General features: G+C 37.6%; 1 protein-coding gene across 1 annotated transcript; it reads right to left on the bottom strand.

The window, feature by feature from the left end:
- Positions 1-4,991: 4,991 nt before the first annotated feature.
- On the bottom strand, positions 4,992-19,686 carry LOC143876010 (Sulfite exporter TauE/SafE family protein). Its single transcript, XM_077377613.1, has 12 exons — positions 19,220-19,686; positions 18,840-18,999; positions 18,539-18,739; positions 16,597-16,658; positions 16,206-16,251; positions 16,063-16,118; positions 15,675-15,761; positions 6,769-6,819; positions 6,450-6,689; positions 5,791-5,884; positions 5,549-5,689; positions 4,992-5,440 (listed from the first exon to the last, which is right to left on the bottom strand). Exons 1-12 carry the CDS (start codon positions 19,379-19,381, stop codon positions 5,361-5,363), a joined length of 1,380 nt encoding a protein of 459 aa, XP_077233728.1. The 5' UTR covers positions 19,382-19,686; the 3' UTR covers positions 4,992-5,360.
- Between the last annotated feature and the right edge of the window lie 749 nt (positions 19,687-20,435).

Genomic DNA, 20,435 nt, shown 5'->3' with positions numbered 1-20,435 from the left:
TTCATTTAACATTGTTCTAGCCATTTCTTGAATAGTTCTATTTCTTCTTTCGGCTACTCCATTTTGTTGAGGTGTTCTAGGTGCAGAAAAGTTATGATAGATTCCATTCTTAGCACAGTATTGTTCAAAATGACAATTCTCAAATCCAGTGCCATGATCACTTCTAATTTGTGCAATTGCAATACCTAGTTCATTTTGTATTCTATTGGCTAATTTAAAAAATATATCAAAAGATTTATCTTTATGAGCAAGAAATAACACCCAAGTATATCTAGTGAAATCATCAATAATCACATATACATATCTTCTTCCACCAAGGCTACTAGTTTTCATTGGTCCGAAGATATCCATATGTAATAGCTCAAGTGGATAAGAAGTAGAGACAATGTTCTTAGGTGTGAAAGATGTTTTGATTTGTTTACCCATTTGACATGCTTTACAAATGTGATCTTTGACATATTTGATTTTGGGTAAACCAATCACGGCATCTCTAGATGATATTTTAGAAATTAGTTCCATGCTAGCATGACCTAATCTTCTATGCCATAGCCATGAGTTTTCACCAATGGCGGAAAGACATTTTACATTTTGAGCTTTTAGGTCATCTAAGCTTATGGTGTACACATTTCCATTCCTATTTCCTTTAAATTGGATTTCACCATTCAATTTATTCTCAATTATGCATGTATCATGTTCAAATATAACTCTATGTCCACTATCACATAGTTGACTAATGCTAATCAAGTTATGTGACAAACCATCAACAAGTAAAACATCGTGGATAGGGGATTTAGAGTTACCTATGATTCCTTGACCTATGACTTCCCCTTTCTTATCATCTCCAAAGGTAACTAATCCACCATCCTTGATAGAGAGAGATTCAAAATGAGATAAGTTTCCGGTCATATGTCTTGAGCATCCACTATCAAGGTACCACTTGTCTTGCTTGGTTTGGCTCCTCAGGCAGACCTACATTTAGTTCATTTCTTAGGAATCCAAACTTTCTTAATCCTAATTTGACTAGTCTCATTCAAAGAACCTTTCTTTACCCACACATACTTAGGATTATTAGCATACATACAATTAAATTTATAATGACCATGCAAGCCACAACCATTGCACACAATACTACTAGAGGATGAGGAAGAGGGTCTTGCTTTTTCAAAGTTGGATTGAAGTCTTGTGGGACTTTGATAATCATCATATCCAAGTCCAACTTTGTTCAAGGACCGTTTTCCTATGCCAAGCAGTTTGTTTAGAGTTAATGTACCTCTATCAAATTTATCAAAAGAAGCATAAAGATCATCATATTTTGCACTTAACTCCTTGTATTCATGTGTCATTTTCTTAATTTCAACATGCAATTGTTTGTTTTCCAAACTAAGTGAATCATTTATTTCTTTAAGCTCATCACTCTCAAAGCTCATGGTCTCATTTTCATTTAAAATGTATTCATGGTCCTTTTGTAACCAACCAAACTCTTTAGTAATGCTAGTAAGAGAGTTTTTAAGAGATTGATTTTTTAACATTTGAGCTTTCAATTCTTTATGCAATTCTTGAAAGGCATCATACAATTCATCATATTTAATATCATTAGAATCATTAACATTGAAGTCTTGTGTTACCTCATTGTCATTTGTAGAGGCCATGAAACACACATTGCAACTTTCTCCTTCCGGTTCATCTTCGGATTCTTCTCTCATCTCACGTTCATTCCATGTTGCTCCTTTCTTCTTTTCTCTTCTCTTGAAGTTCTCATTTTGTGAAGGCACTTTGTTGAGTGGGCAATCTGGCCTCAAGTGTCCAACCTTCTTGCATTTAAAGCATCTCGGTTGTCCTTCATTTTCTTCTTTCTTTTTGAAGGGTCGAGGAGCTTTTCTCACATTCTTGTTTCTCTTCAAGAATTTGTTGAACTTTCTAGTCATCAAGGCAATCTCCTCATTATCTCCTTCGCTTTCTTCTTCGGTACCTGAGTCAACATTCAAAGCAAGTCCTTTTCCCTTTTTGTTTTCGCTTTGGTTCTCATTTGTTTTAAATATCATCTCATGTGTAGTGAGTGATCCTATCAATTCTTCTAGACTTAGTATTGATAAATCTTTAGATTCCGTTATAGCCGTTGATTTTGCTTCCCAAGTCTTTTTAGGTAATGACCTAAGGACTTTTGCTACTAGTTCTTTGTTTGAAAATTGTTTTCCAAGTCCTTTTAGCCCATTTGTCAAGTTTGAAAACCTAGTATACATTTCCGCTATAGTCTCATTAGGTTGCATTTCAAAGAGTTCATATTCCCTAAACATGTAGTTTGATTTTGATTCTTTTACTTGATTTGTTCCCTCATGTGTTATCTCTAGAAGATCCCATATTTCCTTAGCCGTTTGAAGGTTTGTTACCCTATTAAATTCCTCCGGTGACAAAGCACAAATCAGGGCATTCATAGCCTTAGCATTTACGTTTGAAGCTTGTTGTTCACCTTCGGTCCATTCTTCTAGATCTTTGGTAGGTTCTACATATCCACTTTGAACACTCTTCCAAATTTGAAAATCTTGTTGTAAAAATACTTTCATTCTAGCTTTCCAGTATCCATAGTTAGTTCCATTGAAATAGGGTGGTCTAGTGGTTGATTGTCCTTCTTGTTGTTGAGGGAAGGTTGCCAAAATTAGTGATCTTTTACTCTAACCGGTTAAGGCAATCCTAGAGTTCTAGCTCTGATACCAAATGAAATCCCAGTTGGGCAACCAAGAGGGGGGTGAATTGGTTGGGTATTAAAATTTCTACTCTTTTAATTTTTCTTTTCTCAAGAGATTACTAACACTTGTTAATTATTCTTTGGTTAACAAAGGTTAGCAAAACTAAAAGTAGAGGAATGAACAACCACAATGCAAATAAGAAAAGAGGAAGAGTAATAGAAGAGATGCCACACTAAGAGTTATAGTGGTTCGGTCTTATAACTCCAAGACCTACTCCACTCTTCCCAAGTTTGTGTCCTTGAGGGAATCCACTAAAAGTATGATTCTTGGTACAACAAAGAAGGCTCCGCGTCTTCAACACTTGCCCACGAAGATGGCTCCGCGTCTCCGAGCACTCGCCAATTTCAAGGGGTTTAATATTGGTGCCCTTTCCACCTTTACAATGATTTTCAAATTACAATATGTGAATGCCTTCACTTAAGGCTAATACATCACTTCAATACAAGAAATCTTCTCCAAATGATTTGCAAGTTGACTTGATGAGAACTTCTCCAATGATGGGATTGCAAGTAAGCTTGGGAGATCTTCAAAGATGTTGAAGGCAAGTGAGCTTGAGTGATTCTTCTTCAACTAGATTGCAAGTGAGCTAAAGGAAATCTTCTTCAAATGAGATTGCAAGATTTTGGACAAAGAAGAGGAACTTTTTGTAAAGATTGCTTGAAAACTTAAATCAAACTTAGGGTTCTTTTTTCAAGCTTGCAAAAGTCATAGAATGATGAAAATAAACTCATATATATAGCCCCTTAGAAGATATAACCGTTGGAGGACATATTGGGCATTTTTGGGTTTTGAAAAATAAAAAAAGAAACCAGCCGCAACTCCCAACGGTCATATTTTCCCGACGCCAGACGTCTGCCCAGACGTCTGACCAGACGTCTGGTTGCTTCCAGGGACTAACCAGATGATTGGGCAGACTTCTGCCGCAAGGTCTGTTTTGCAAGTTCACGTATCAAATGAATGAGTTTTTCTCTGAATTTTTGTACACATATGTATTGATATTAGGGAAGATTATGTACCAAAATTTAGCTCATTTGAAAACCGTTTGGGTCCCTTTTTGATCCACCAGATGATCGGACCAGACTTCTGCCGTAAGGTCTGGTCTGCAAGTTTGGCTAGTAAATGAATGAGTTTTCTTCCCAAATTTTGTACATTTCAAAGTAGGTATGAGATAAAGGTGTGGCCAAAATTTTAGCTCAATCGGAAAACATTTGGGTCCCTTCGTGATAGAAAAGCAAATGGTCTTAGTTATGGTTTTCAAAGGATGTTTGGATTTTTGCGTTAAAAAACACTTTGGAAACACTTTGAAAATACTTGCAATCTTGTTTTAAAGATGATCTCCATTTGACCTACTCTTGAATAGTCCTCTTGAGTCCGGTGGTTGAATGAGCATGCTTATCCTTCCTTGTACATGCTTGTTCTTTGGTCTTTTTTTGACTTAGCTCTTAATGACTCCATCTTGATGTTGATTGCTCTTCTCTAAGGTTCAACTTGATTTGTCTTTGTCCTTCTTGGTTGACGGATCTTCACTATGCCTTTGATCACAATATTCTACCTTGTTGTCGATCCTGGTAATCTAAATTTCCTGTATGAGCTTATCATGGTAGAATCATTAGTACCAACCTACTTCGATCAATGTGGGTTTGTTGTCATCAAAATAATGAGTAGGGCCACACATGGGAACCCTTGGGCTAACAGTGGTTCTGTTCAAGAAGGGGAGTTTGTTCATGAAAATTATTGGACAAATAGTACTTTATGATTTCTTGGACTTTTGGTATTATATTAATGCTTGGGAATACAAACCAATCTTGAAATCGCTAAAATTATTGCATTAATTTAGTTCCAATATCCAAAAATTAGAATTGTTTTTAGTCCTCAATTTTGAGGGTTTTGAATCAGATTGTTCAGCATCAGCATCGATAGTATCAGATTGTTTTACATAACTCTCTTAGAGGTGGAGTGAGTGCGGCAGCTCCTTCCTGTCCCATAAACTGCAACTTGTTGCATAAAACCTCAGAAAATTGATTATCCATTTTCTTCCGTTCTCTTCCTTTTTTATTTCTTTGTTTGTTTAAATATCTTTTTAGGGATAGCAAATCTTCCTTGTTACTTCGTTCTTATTTAAAAAAAAAATCCCCAAAAGTTTTGTTTCACAGGATCCAGTATCTTGCACACCGACGTTTCTCGCAAAAAGTATGACAATTCCATCTTCCACCACAGAACATCACCATTTGTTCGCAACTTCAAGCATTTATCACAGAACAAAATTGTTACTGCACGTTACCAAATCATCGTTTCCAACAAAGTACTAACAATGGAGGTGAGCAATGAGCTAACACCCAGAACATAAAAAACTTTACTTCTTAAAGAAAGGTGGGGTTTGGTCAATTAGGTATTGGCCAACACCCCTCTACCTGAGACATCTTTCTTTCCCTGTCTATCATCCCAACAGAGAGCAAACAATGGAGGTCAGAAAGGACCTGGAACCCAAGAAACAACAAACTTTATTGCTTACATCACATTTGGGGTTTGGTCAATTAGGTATTAACCAACACCCCTCTTCTGATAAAACTGACAAACCAATCTTCTTTGTCTCCTATCTTGAATGTTCTTTTCCGGTCATTCATCACAAAGGCTTAGGAATCCCATGTATTCATGTTGTTTTATCATGGAGATGCTCTTCTCAACCCCAATGATACCTGCAATAGAAGTTGAACAAACAGAACAAATTGATTATTCTTACATGTGTTTTGTGTATAGGATTTGAGAACTGAAAGGTAATGAATTTGATCTCTTCTTTCAAATACCCATAGTTACGGCGCTTGCAAAAATGACTGCAGAAAGGATGAAGACAATGAGGGAAGCCCTCTTTAGCACAATCACTATTTTTCTTATTAAACACTGCCCCCAAAACCCAGCCATCACAGACACTGAAATAAGATAAAGGGCTGCAAAATGAAAGAGATTATTAAGAATTATTACAGGGAATTGGAATGGGGAATCCACAGAGGAAGTGGAAGTGATGATTAAATGAGAGATGCAGACCTACCATAGGGGATGGGGAATCTATGGAGGAAGTAGAACTCCACTACAGAAAGCGATGACGAGAACATCATCACAAATGTAGCTGTTGCACTTGCAACCTGCAAAGAAAAATATCAGTTGGAATTGATGCCAATTTATTGGTTAAAGTGTTGGGTTCTATCCCAATGCCAATTTATTGGTTAAAGTGATGGGTCCGATATTGTTTCGCATGGCCATTGGTGGCAAGCTGGAGTGATAAACAACCCATACTGGGTAGGTTCATCTTCCATTGCATCAATGGGAACAGCAAACCACAAATTCAAAACATCCATGAAATATAGAGGCTGACCTTTTCCAAAATGAGATTTACGACAGATAGTACACTACTTGCAGGTGGTAAGGCTACCGACCTTTTCAGCCAGAAAGGTGGGGGTTTAGCATAATGCAGTCTATAATTTTATGATAAAATTCATGATTTTATCGTAATATGATAATAAAATTCACAATTTTATTTATAAACACTGGTGAAGGAGGGTTGGAAATCAGGGTTCCTCTTCTCATTCTTATTGGTTGCAACAATGAGACCCATGGCAGTTCGTTCCCATCACTCCCACCAATGAAAGAGTGCAAACAAAAACTTATGGTGAACGAGTGACCTTCTTCCTTTCATTTTTGTATTCATACCTGTGGAATAACTCCGATCTCGAGCAGAAGAGGACCCAATATGAAGCCGCCTCCAGAACCGAGAAGACCACCCACAGTACCTCCCAAAATTCCACAGAGAGCACAGAGAAGCAAGTTCAATACACTCCAATCAATGGAAGCTTCACACACGGTTTCTGTGTTTCCACATAGTTTCCGGTTTTTGCATTCCCTGTACAGTTTGATGGCTTCATATAGATACACGCTGAGTGCCGCAGGTAACTGAAACAAACATCCATCTATTTTCACTTGTAGTCCAAAGAACTCCCATAAACAGATAAGAGTGGGTCAGTCACCTTACCTGCAAGATATTGAGGACCCAATACCCTGGACTGCAGACAGCTACATTAGTCTGCAAAACAGAAATGAGGAAATAGAAATTATGGTATGTTCCTTTGTTGACCGAAGCCTAAGTGATGTATGGCAGAGAAGGAGAAATAGAAGAGAAAGAAGAAAGAAGAAAGAGAGGAGATTAGAAGTAGAAGAGGAGAATTTAGGGAGGAAGAGAAGAAGAAGAATTCAGCACGGAGAGAAGTTTCACTCAATAATCTCAATAATTCTTTCCAAGTTAACAAAAGAGCTGTAGTTTGGCATGTAAATAGGCAATTAACAATCCCTAAAGCACTAAAACACCCTAAATAATGATAAAGACTAAATAACCCTAATAATACCAACCAATCCCAAAAATATCCCTAAAAACAATAAAATAACACTAAAACAACAATAAAAAGATCCATACGGGGCTCCTCGAGGGCGGCCCCGCTAAGAATAAACTCGCAAGGGACGTCAACTCCATCATTTCCCCCCTGTTGAAAAGAACTCTCCTCCGGAGAGTGAAGAGTTAGTACTTCTCCAAGATATCAGGGTCCAAACGACGAACCATAACATAGACTTGTCACATAGATAGTCTCACAGACTTGTCACGTAGGGAAAAGAAAGAAATAAAAAGTGGGACTTAGCAGCCCCCCCCCACCCATTCTTACCCTTGAGCACCCCCTTTATATTCAATGGGTAATAGATTCCGCCCTCTTTTCCCCCCTTGGGAACCCCCACACCTATATAGCAGATCCGATTGAATCATTTGCAATCATCAATCATAAAATATTCTTGAATCTGATTTTAAAAAAACAGAGATAGAGAGAAAGGAAAAAAAAAGAAAAAATCCCTTTCTTTCTCTCTACATTTTTTCTCTCCTCCCTCCACATTCTTTTTTCTCTTTACGTGGGCCATTTCCGCTCAAAATTGGGTTTCGCCTTCAGCACGAAAGTTGTTCATGTCAACTTTTAGAACCTATCCAGTACATTTTCAGCAAACAACAATGAGTGCAAGAACTACAACGACCAACTTCCATCGTCCGTTTGTTTTGGTCTGACCACTGATCCGAACCATCCGGGGTCCGATTTGAGATCCGAAATAGGCATTGTGTTCCTTTTGACATGGCAGACATACAAGACTGTTGAATTCATTTTTTGACACTTATCCGAATGGCTCCACCATTTGTTCCATATTTTGCTGGGTACGACGATTGATATTTTCAAGGCTACACTCCCTATGCATGTTTACGGCGGATCGATGCTCTAGACGCATATCATGAGTACTATGGCTATGATCACCTAGAGACTATCTATCGAGCCAGAGAAACCACGAGACAAGCCCAGTCGTTCTGGATTCGCATGGTGCAGGCATGCCGTGTCGACGGCACGCCTCCATTTCGATGATGTGAAGAGATTTGTTATGAGTTTATGGGTTTTTATGCGATATTGGCTCATCGGTATGAACTAAGATTGAAGCGTGAACGAATAATCACAGCTCGCCGTGGACGTGAAGTCGCAGCCTGTCGTGCATGAGATGACGAAATTGAAGCATAAAACAGATATTTAACGCGCCACATGCATGGGAAGGAAGCTGCGAACACTATTAAGGGGCTAGATGCTAGTGTTGATGAGATCATTATTGAAGTTGAGCCCATGATTATGTCAGATACAGAGTGAATGATGGCAGATACGGAATCAGAGATAGAAGATATTGAGCCAGAGAGTCAAGTGACTAATGATACATTGTCAGAGCATGGAGAGCTTAAGCATTGCACTGAGGATATCCCTTCCACATCAGGACAGGATCATAGTGATAGTGTTGAGTTTCCCGTGGATATTCAGACAGAGGATTTTAGCACACCTGACGATAGCATTAAGCCAGATATGGTCCTAGCAGATGACTTTATTGTTGATTCTAATGAGCCTGATGAGATACCAGCGGGTGTTGATCTTTTGGAGGATGGTCATGAATTGATATTGCCCGTAGCTATCATTCCAATCCAGGAGGAGTACGTTGCTATATTCCCTGCAGCATTACTTGTCAGGAGAGGTTCGTTTCTTTATGGTTCTCCATGGATGATGTCTTCTATATCACTACACTCACATTCCATACCACTTTCAAATACATCACGAGCATTGTATAGCATTCCAGAGTTCGACGGATTGCGACTTATGCTGCTTGTGTGCGTCGTCTACGTATTTGATCCAGGTGGACTAGAACCAAGGTTTTAAATCTTGATTGAAATCTGAAACTTCGGTCCGAAATTTCGGGTTTCGGTCGAGAGTGAATCCGAAATTGCGTAAATTCGAAACGTTATAAAATTTCGACCAAAAAATCTGGATTTTATTTAGTATTTAATATTATCTCGAAATTTCAGGCAAAATTACTGAAATTTCGGGGATTTCGTCAAAATTTGGTACAGGATAAAATATTATTTCATTTGATTTCCATAGATTTCGTCCGAAATTTTGAAATTTCGGCTTCGGTGGGAACCGAAACGCATTCCGAAACCGAAATTTAAAACCCTGACTAGAACTCGAAGGCGAGTTCTTTTCAAGCCGGGGGGGAATGATGCAGATAGTAGGCCAATAAGTGGCATATTTGCCCATTAGGATTTAATTACATGTTTTTTTTTTCCATGTTATTTAGTTTCTAGGATTTTATTTTTCATGTTATTTTTAGGGATTTTATTTTCCATGAAATTTTAGTTCCATTGCCTATATAGGCCTCCTGTATTAGGGTTTAAGAAGTTTTGGATGATTAATTGATTGAGTGATATTTCTCCCTCTAATTCTCTTCCTCTTCTCCTCTTCTCATATTCTTCTTCTACTTCTCTTCTTCTTCTTCTTTCTCCTCTTTCTTCTATTCCCCTTTCCGGTCCTACATCAGTAAGATTTGATTAAAGAAATAATATGCAGTTATTGGACATTAACCATATTGATAAGAAAACTTTTGAGGACTGCAAACAGGCATATAAAGACCAAATGAAAAATCAGTTGATCCAAATTAGAAGGATCGGGAGTAATGATAGTTGAAACCATTTTAAGGATTGAGAGTCTGCTAGAATAAGAAAATTGGTGATGGGATTTAGAGTGCTTGAGGATTTCTTAAAATTTCCCTAGATTTCTTCACTTCCCACCTTTCAACATCAATTATTAAGGATCATAAATAAGAAAAGCGACCAAGCTTTGATGCAAAGATCAGAGAACTGAAAAAGAAAATGATCGAAAAAGGAAATGGAAAATACTGACATCCTCAAATCTCTGAACATCGGAGAAGGGAAAAAGTGACGTCATCAAATCTCTAATCATAGGAGAAGGATAAAAAAACTGACGTCTACAGTCCAGATGAATTCGATTTTTTCGTTAAGAGTTAGGAAAAACGATGAAGATTGGAAGGTGGATGACTTGCAAAGGTGGGTAGCTTGGATTTTGGGAATCCCTCTAAGATCTTAACCCAGAAAACTTAAAAGAAATGAAATTCAGTTCTGCTTTGACTTGGAAGATCAACCTACCAAAGTCTGTTGGATCGAGGGCTTGGCCTTGGGAGAAGCTCGATTATTTGGCTCCTTGGAATGTGGCATCACTCATCGAAGCTCGTACAATCTGGATTACCACGTGTGGGCTAAAGATACTATGGAAGCTATAGAGGGTCTCTTCTGAAAGGTCTTTGACATTCAAATGGTGGAAGATGGTCGCAACCTTTAGTACGTAATGGCTAAAATCTTCACGTTGGACAAGGCTTTCCTCAAGTTGTCAGTGTGCTTGAAGGTCGGTGATCATTTGTTTTCCATAGGAGTTTGTGGGGAGTTTGGAGTTGATGTTTGCTTATTGGCAACAAACTCCAGAAGGGTTATGTGCTCCATTTCATAACCTTGAGATGATTGCGCCTAAGAAGATTAAAGAAGTCACACGGAAAAGATATTGTGTTTGCCATAGTTTTAGAACTCCCTTACATGATCCCCCGAGTCAACTCCCTTTTTCTTGGCCATGATCTACGTTTTTCCCTACCAAGTCAATAAAAACTCCTTCGACTGTCCCGAGTTATGACCGCGTCAACCGAGTACTCAACCGCATCAATCGTGTTCTTGGCCGCGTCTGCACCATGTCGGTAAGGATTTTTCTTGGCCACATTTTGACATGCATTCGCGTTTTCAAACAATGGTGTTTGATGTCGATGATCCCCAGTTGCTTCAGATCCAGACTCCATCAATAACCATATTTTTCAACAAGATTATGGTGCCAAATGTCTACCAATACATGCTTTACTACCAATACATGCATTACTCGTACGTCTACCCATGCATTTCCTAACCATCATGTTTCTTTTCTCACAAGGGAAGTGATATGTCTGCCCCATTTTCTTCCCTGGGCCACCCTGTCTAAGTGTATTTATGACTACTCTTTTTACACCCGAAGGGGAAGCCCTGTGAAGAAAAAGGAGAGAATATATCATTTCCCAATAATTCTATCAAATGTCAATTCTATAATCTCAGATTCCATGGTGGAATGAGTGATGCATGCCTCTTTCTTGAATCTAAGAAATCTATAATCTCAGATTCCATGGTGGAATGAGTAGTGCATGTCCCTTTCTTGAATCTAAGAAATGAGACCCCCTTATACAGTGAAAATTTATATAGTCACTGATTTTGACACAAGTCACATCGGTGTAGCCTTCAACAACAACAACAACAACAGGATATTTCTCTCATAATGTAATTTGTAATGATTAGCCTTCGACAACAACAACAGGATATTTGTCTCACAACGCAATTTGTAATGAAATGTTTTCTTCAAGAATTATATGGCTCTGGCAAGTACTTTCTAATGCATCTTTCCTCTTTGATTATGGGTGTACTGGTTATGTTTTCCAACCTAGTAGTCGACATGTGGTCTAGAACATGCCATACGCTAGACTTGAGTGTTTGAGTTTAGCAATTGACTAATCTTATTCTTCATCAGCTTGGCATATAGATAAAATGAAGTGAGAACATGTTTTCAACCAAATTGATTGCATTTTTTTTAATAACCATCTCTAGATAGCTTCGTTGTGTGTGTACAAGTATAGTACCTTTTTTTATGATTTTGGTCCTCAAAATCACATTAACTTCTCTCAGGCCCTTAATGTTGAAGTTTGATGAAAGGAACTTCTTAAGATCAATTATACATTCAATGCAAGTTCCAAAAATAAGCATGTCGCCTACATACAAACAAATTATCTATCTAGAGTTTCTATTGAATTTGTTGTACACACTAATCTCTCTACCATTTGGAAAGTATTCATTTGATCTCAAAAATCGGGATAGCGGACCCAAAGCTATGGAACTTGGATGTGGGTCTTTTGTCGAAATGGAATGGCCTTACTTTTTATTTATATTTATCGTGAATGATTCCATCATTAGATATGCCTGGTCTGGCATTATGTTTTACTTCCCGTAACTCTTCCTCAGCCAGGCTTGGGCAGAATAGCAGAGCAAATGCAAGTATTAGTAGCATAGCAAAGCAAAAATGCATTCCTTGTCATTAATATGTTTGCTCGTGGTAATTGTGCTCTCTCGGGAAAATTAACGACTGCATCCTTGATGCACTGCTAGTACATCATCTGAGAATTTGAAATTGGCTAGTTGTAAATAGGCCCAGGGCTATGGAACAAAGGATTATCCCGGATTTACACCAAGGTATTGAAGGTGACTCTCAAATATCGTAGAACAGAATGTGATACGATGAGATAGAATGCAATATAAACAAAGATAGGGAACGGGTGACCTACTCCTAATGGTAAAAAAGCATGCCCTTTAATTCTTAATTTCTTAATTAAAGAATTAAGATAATTCCTATCGATCTATCCACAACCCTCTGATTCACTAGATGGATGTGAAAACAATATTTTCAAATGGTGATTCAGAGGAAGAGATCCACATGGATCAACTTGAGGGAGAAATTATATCATGCCCGATCGGGCATGCTCTGGTAAAAGAGTACCGCCCTTGATATTTGATCCAACAGCAGCCCCTTAAAAAGTAAAAAAAAAGGGGGCTGCTGTTGGATCAAATATCATGGGTGGCACCTTTTTCAAGGTCATGCCCGATCGGGCATCATATAAAAAGCCCAAGTTGAGGTATACATGTTACTAGGACAAGAAAAAAAGTGTGCAAGCTCACTAAGTCACTCTAGGACTGGAGCAAGTACTTGAGCAGTGGCATGAGAAACTCAAAATAAGAACACAATCTTATGAGGGAAATTCTTACAACAGGAACACAAGTATTGAAGAAGTCAAATCTTTCTATTTATTGAAGAAGTTAGATCTTTCTATTTGTTTGAGCCCCTTTTCAACCAATCTTAGTTTAGACTTATCTAGGGATCCACCAGCCTCCATTTTCTTTCTGAATATCAATTTACATTAAATGATTTTGTATCATGTGGTAGATCGACTAATATCCAATTTTTATTGGACATTATGGAGCACATCTCATCCTCTATGGCTTCTCATTGAGGTGTACAGTGAGTTGATGGGATTGTTCTCAATTGAGTACAACTGAAAGTGTTTATTTTTATGGGCTACAACTAAAAGTTATGTCCAAAATATTTGACTTTTATTGTATGCTTGCTTCTCCTTGGTTCAAAATATTGTATCTCTTGTGCGGCCTTCTCGTTACTGGTTGAATATGATGATGGATCAGCTTTAATTTTTGTTCAAGTTTTGAAGTAAAATAAATTTTACCATTAAAAAAAGGACCAATTACCAATGGGGGACAAACATTAGGCAGAATTATCAACTGGACCCAGGCTTTTCAGAAATTACCAATGAGAGACAAAATCTGTCTTGTCAGTAAAAGCTGGACGAAAATATCCTTTGGCATATAAAACACGTGTTGACTTTGAAAGGGGGTTTTCAAGTCTCTACGATTGGGGTTATTAGGTATCAAAATGGGGTTACCAATTTCAGAATGGGCTTATCTAGTCCCTGAAAATTGGCCGAGAGTTCTGGAGTTTTGGAAGAGGGTTTTCAAGTCTTTAGGAATGGGGTTACTAATTTCCGAATGGGGTGATCAACTCCTTGAAAATTGGCCAAGGATACTAGAGTTTTGGAAGGGGGTTTTCAAGTCTCTGGGATTGGGGTTATCTAGTATAAAAATGGGGTTACCAATTTCTGAATGGGCTTATCAAGTCCTTGAAAATTGGCCGAGGGTACTGGAGTTTTGGAATGGGATTTTCAAATCTCTAGGATTGGGGTTATCAAGTATCAAAATGGGGTTACCAATTTCCGAATGGGCATATCAAGTCCCTAAAAATTGGCAGAGGACACTAGAGTTTTGGAAAGGGATTTTCAAGGGACTTGATAAGCCCATTCTGAAATTGGTAACCCCATTTTGATACCTAATAACCCCAATCGTAGAGACTTGAAAACCCCCTTCCAAAGTCAAAACGTGTTTTATATGCCAAAGGGTATTTTCGTCCAGCTTTTACTGACAAGACAGATTTTGTCCCCCATTGGTAATTTCTGAAAAGCCTGGGTCCAGTTGATAATTCTGCCTAATGTTTGTCCCCCATTGGTAATTGGTCCTTAAAAAAAAGTAAAATAAATTTTCAAAAATATTCACGTACACAAAGTTCTAGATTTAGGAAGGTATAGGTCTTCCTTCTTGTTGAGTATCTAATGAAAACATAATGAATTTCATGATATCCTATTTTAAATTCCTTATGATTTATTAGAATCACATGTACTATGCATCCCATATTTCAAAAATAATTTTAGTATGGAAATTTATTTAGGATGCCATAAGACATCCTTTTCGTTGGAAAATTTTTTAGCGCGGTAAAAAAAATTAGTGTGGTAAAAAACCAATTAAGAGCAGTAAATTTGCACTTTTAGCACATTACGAATTCATTATTTTTAAGAGCAGTAAAAGAGAGATAAGAGCAATAAAATGGTTAGTGCGCTAAAAAGGCAATTAAGAGCGGTGAATTTATTCTTTTAGCGGCAATGCATATTCATGGTTTTTAAGAGCGGTAAAAAGACAATTAATAGCAAGAAATTTGTTATTTTTAACTGCAGTACATATTTATAGTGGTAATATATATATATATATATATATATATATATAAGTGGTAAATTTTTTCTTTAGTTTATCTTCATCATCATCTTGGTCTTCTCTATGCTTCTTATTCTTCATCTTCTTTCTTGTAATTTTGTTTATGTTTTTTTATTTTATTTTGTTTTTCCATGCTCTATCTTCGATGATATTTTGTAGAGTAAGTTCCTAATATTTTCTTCCTTTCTAATGATTTATGAGATGTCCTCTTTGTAGACTTCAACCCCTATGCTTTAGAATAGAAGAGGATGAAGAAATGTGGGGAAGAAGAATAAGAAAGAAGAGGAACGGGAGGAGGAGGAGGAAGAGGAAGGAAAGGAAGATGAAAAGGTAGGAGAATAAGAATAAGGGAAGGAGAAGAGGAAGGAGAGAGAGGAGTCAAAAAAGTTTTTGGGAAGTGATAAAAGGGTATTTGTCTTTTTTTCCAATAAAACAAAACTATGTTGTGTGTGTATGTGTGTGTGTGAGAGAGAGAGAGAGAAGTTATACGGTATAAAAGTGTGGCTGCAAGCAAGAGGGTACTACCAAAGTGGCACTTTTGATCCCATCATAGCGTCTGTATGACAGATTTTGTCTTATTGATTTAATCCATTTAAGGGGCTGTTCTCAAATGCAAAAGCCAGCTGCGAAATTGCCTAGCAAATCCCAAACTATATAAATTTATAAATTTAGGGATTTGCTAGGGACCATCGCAAAAGGCATTAGGCAGAGCGTGTGTTGCATCAGAGAGCAGCCACATAGGCTCAGATTTTGTTTTACTTGAAGGCTTGAAGAAGTAGAAAAGAGAGTTTTTTACTTGCCTTGAAGGCTTGAAGAAGTAGAAAAACCACCCAAACAAGCACTAGTACCAGGATCCGTTTCAACCTGATGTTAAAGCGTAGTATTTCCTGAATAAAATAGTAAAGAAAGAAGAGGTTATATTTCATATAATATATGAGAAATTATATGGTGGCTGCCCTTTATGTGTAAAGGTAAAGGGCGGAGAGAGAAAATATCAACCACCTTGATTTTTTATCAAGGTAAAAGTAAAAAAAGGGGGCTCATGTTGGATCAAATATCAAGGGGGAGAGTTTTTTCTCGCTCTGCCCTTACTGGTGGACGGTCGGCCATCATATAAAAACTCATAACATATATAAGATCATTAATAACACAGCAAGAGAGGAGGGTGTTAAAGGGGAATTTTCTCACCCATCCTGACCTTGCTTTTCTTGGAAGCAAGGGCTCGTAATCACCACCCATGATAACTGCAAATCAGAAAGAAAAACATAAAAAAAACACTCTTTAAAACTTCAAAAATTTGAAATTTCTTGATAAAAACACCTCCATGGTACCTTGATCATTTGAATTTGACAGTGCTGCTCTCACTTCCATCTCCTTCTGCATCATATATATATTTTGGAATAGTTAGGGAGTGAACTAATGAAGACTCAAGGATAGTACCCCCCACCCCACGCACACACCAACATATCTCTCTCTCTCTCTCTCTCTCTCTCTCTCTCTCTCTCTCTCTTCTTTTTTTGGGAAATGATTTCTGCACAACCATATTTTGGTATTTGCACAAACCCAGCTGCTTTTCCTCTTTAATGGGCTCCTAAGAGCTTTTCGGTAGACATAATAACCTTTTGACAGCTCTTTAAATCTTAAAAGACAAGATAGTTTGTGAAAATATAAAAAAATATGGTTGTGCTGATATCATTTCCCATTTTGGTCGTTTATACTTACATTCATAATAGTCTCCTGCCTCCACATCTCGATTCCCTTGAAGAAAGATCTCGAAGAAGTTCCTGATACATTGAAAAAAAAAAAACCTGATTAGTAAGAATTTTACTTGGAAAACAAAATAACAACTGTAAGAGGGTTTTCTACTACTTTACATATTTTTGGTGGAAGGTTTTATACCAAAATTTTAAAACCTAAATTAAAGTACTTAACCAAACAATAGATTTTTCATATCTTAGAAAAAGTGTTCCCCAAAAAAGCCAAAAGAGAGAGAGAGAGAGAGAGAGAGTGAGAGAGAGAGATCCCTAGATCCAAACATGGTACACAAAACCCACTTTCAAGGGAAAATAAGACGCCAAGGACAGTTCAAAAAAGAGTAATTCTACAAAGGAAAACAATATCAGCACAATCATGTTTTAATAGTTGCACTGAGCTTGTCTTTTCTTTTTTAATTGGCTTGTCAGAGCTTTTTGGGAACTGTACTAACTATTGACAGCTGAGTCTGTGTTCCAAATTATTTACCCTAAATGGTAAGATTAGCCTAATCACTCTTATCAATCATTGTTTAGTCACCATTGTAAGGCTGGTGGAATATTTAATTCTCACGTAAGTATCATCGATATAAAAAGGGAGATGAAATCTCCACTTATTTATGTTGTAAAGACTGTCTTCTTTTCATTTTTACACATTTTTATTGCTAGTTGATAGCTTATTGGCCTATTGGGACTGGAATAGTAACCTATACCCAGCAATTATATAAGTGTAAAATAAGAAGAGGAGTGCCATTATAAAAACAATATAATATCCCCTAAACGGAACCTGAGAAGGGGCGGTGGTGTCATGTGGTGGGACCAAACATCCCATGATCCAATGCAAGTCCATGTGTATTTGTTGTTTTCTTCTTTTTCTATTATAGTCAACCAATCATTGCATGTAAAATAATATAATTGCTATTATAAATTATGTAAGGGAAATGATAAATGCGCCCCTTTCCATCGCATGGGACACCCAACTGCAGTGTACGTGACAATCAAATCCGTTGAATCCTTCTACGAATCCTTCTGCCGTGAAGTACATCATCCCCTCTGCAGTGATTGATACACGGCTTCCGGGTGTCCCAAGTGATGAAAAGGGGCGCTTGGTTAGGTTTGCTTGAATGCAACCTTAAATCATAGTAAATTCCAATTTTAATATCAATTTTGAATGGGGATGTTTCTAGGATTAGATTTTTTTTATCGGTACTCTAGGATTAGATTTCCTTGTCAGTTTTCAATTAATTGCAATTTTTAATATCAATTTTGAAATGGGTATGTTTCTATTGATCCAGATCAGATTTCCATGTCATTTATGATATAGATTAGGTTTCCATATTATCAATTTTGAAATGGGTATATTTCTAGTGGTCCAGATCAGATTTCCATGCCAGTTATGATCTAAATTAGATTTCCATGTGACTATCAATAAATTGCCATTTTTAATATCATTTTTGAAATGGTTATGCTTCTATTGATCCAGATAAGCTTTCCATGTGAGTTATGATCTATATTTTGGAAGAAGACGAAAGAGATAGAACAAGGAAGAGTACAAATTGCAATTTTTAATATCAATTTTGAAATGGGTATGTTTCTTTTGATCCAAATTAGATTTCCATGTGAGTTATTATCTATCTTTTGGAAGAAGAAGAAGAAAGAGAATTCAACCTTAAATCACAGTAAATTGCAATTTTTAATATCAATTTGAAAGGGTTTGTTTCTATTGATCCAGATAACATTTCCAAGTGACTTATGATCTATAAGAAGAAAGAGATTCCAACCTTAAATAACAGTAAATTGCAATCTTTAATATCATTTTTGAAATGGGTATGTTTTTATTGATCCAAATTAGATTTCCATGTGAGTTATGATTTATATTTTGTAAGAAGAATAAGAAGAGAAGAGAGACAAACCAACGAAAAGTACGATGATGAGGATGGTGATGAGCCAATATGGAAAGACGATGCTAAGGGCAACACCAATGGTGATGCCTAACATGAGCATGGGTTGGAAGAGAAGGGCCAACTCATAGTCTAAGATGGGCACTTCTCTTGTTGGATGAGGAACCCTAAGATTATACCAAACCGAAGAGGCGGACGCACCCATTATCATACCTGCAACAATTTCAATAACCCAATTCAACTATGATCCTAAAGAAGAGCAAAACCCAAAAAAATAAAATGCGAAAGATAGGAGAGAGAGGGAGTTGTTGACATTTAGAGAGAGCAGCGGCGGATTTGGTGTCGAAGCCAACGATCAAGTTGAGCATTGGAACAAAAATCCCTCCTCCTCCAACTCCACCCACAGTGCCAAAAGCCGATCCCAAGAATCCAATAACCGTAGCCAAAACGCTTCTCCAATTGAACTCAAGTTCCTGTGGTCGAGAAAAAGGTTAATCAATTCTACTTACTTTGCCAAAAACCGACATGATTTGTTGTCTAAAACATAAAGCTACAAATAAGATGACGGAAATAAAAGTTGAAGAATAAGAGACTTCTTTCACATCGCAGGTACAGGAAAACCTATCTTTTATCATCAAAATAGAGAGAGAGAGAGAGAGAGAGAGAGAGAGAGAGAGAGAGAGAGAGATTTACTGGCCAGATGCGAACACTTGTGATTTGGGGGTCAGGAAAGCCATTGGATTGTTGGGTTAGAAAAGGGTGGGAGTTGTGTTTCTGATTGGAGAGGAAGAAGGTTGTGAGAATGGCAGCAGAGAAACCTGTGAGAAGATAAATGAGGAACCCCTTAATTCCCATCGCTACCCAATAACAGGATGACTCTTTCAGACCTTCCTCTTAGATTTTCCTCTCATAAATATATACATAGACCTGTAGGTAGCCTCCTCCAAACCCCAGCTTACCTGCCAAAAAAATATGCACATACAGCGAATGAGAGAGAGGTTTCCTTATTCACATAGATCTCTCCCTATCTCTTAATCAATTCACAGATTTTTTTTTTTTTGTTTTAATCAATTGAGAGAGAGAGAGAGATATGTTTAAACAATCATTCATGTGATAATGTCAGAGACACGGGTGTTTTTTGAGGCTGTGTTTTGGAAGGATATCTTGTCGTTTATTCCGTAGATTAATGTGGCACCACACGTATATTTCTACAGAGAAAGAGATTCCAATTCGGACAAGTTACGAACACGTGGCCTATACAGCTAGACTCTGGCCTTCCGTTTCGGCCTTCCGTGATTAATTTGTTCTTTGCCTTTGAAAACCCAACTTTAAATTACGCCCATAGACTCCCACCCAACTTGCTTTTGTCACCACCCTACCCGAGAAGTAGGGTGCAACTTGGGCCGGGCTCAACCTAATTTTGGCTCGGGTGGGGTTGGGTTGGGTTAGGGTTGAGGACTTGGCAACCCGACCCAAGCTAAACTCGACCTCCGTCCTCTAATTTTATCTTGATTTTTTTTGGATTATATATTTTTCTATATGGCCCTAGGTGAACCCGAACCCAACCCGACTCAACCTGACCCGATTTCAGGCTAGACGGGTTGGGTTAGGTTAGGGTTGAGAGATTTAGAGGCGGGTTGGGTTAGGGTTGACCATCTCAACCCAAGGCTTGGATTGGGTCAGGTCAGGTTAGGGTTGAGGGAATGCTATCTTGGGTTGGACTAGGGTTGGCCTCAAATCAATCCAACCCGACCCGAGTTGCACCTCTAACAAGAAGAGGTGGTCAAACTTCGCTTACCACCAAAATCAACCGTTCTTATTTTATCAAAAGTGTGTAAGAGATTAAAAGATTATGATCAAATCCTTACAACCAAAGTTGGTCCCACAAGTTATATATGTATAATTGAGA

This window comes from Tasmannia lanceolata, unplaced genomic scaffold (assembly GCF_043159265.1).
Source record: "Tasmannia lanceolata isolate RefF3 unplaced genomic scaffold, GAP_Taslan_0.1 ptg000004l, whole genome shotgun sequence".
NCBI classification, from domain to species: domain Eukaryota; kingdom Viridiplantae; phylum Streptophyta; class Magnoliopsida; order Canellales; family Winteraceae; genus Tasmannia; species Tasmannia lanceolata.
The sequence above is the reverse complement of the archived record's forward strand: the minus strand, read 5'-3'. Positions and strand labels throughout refer to the sequence as shown.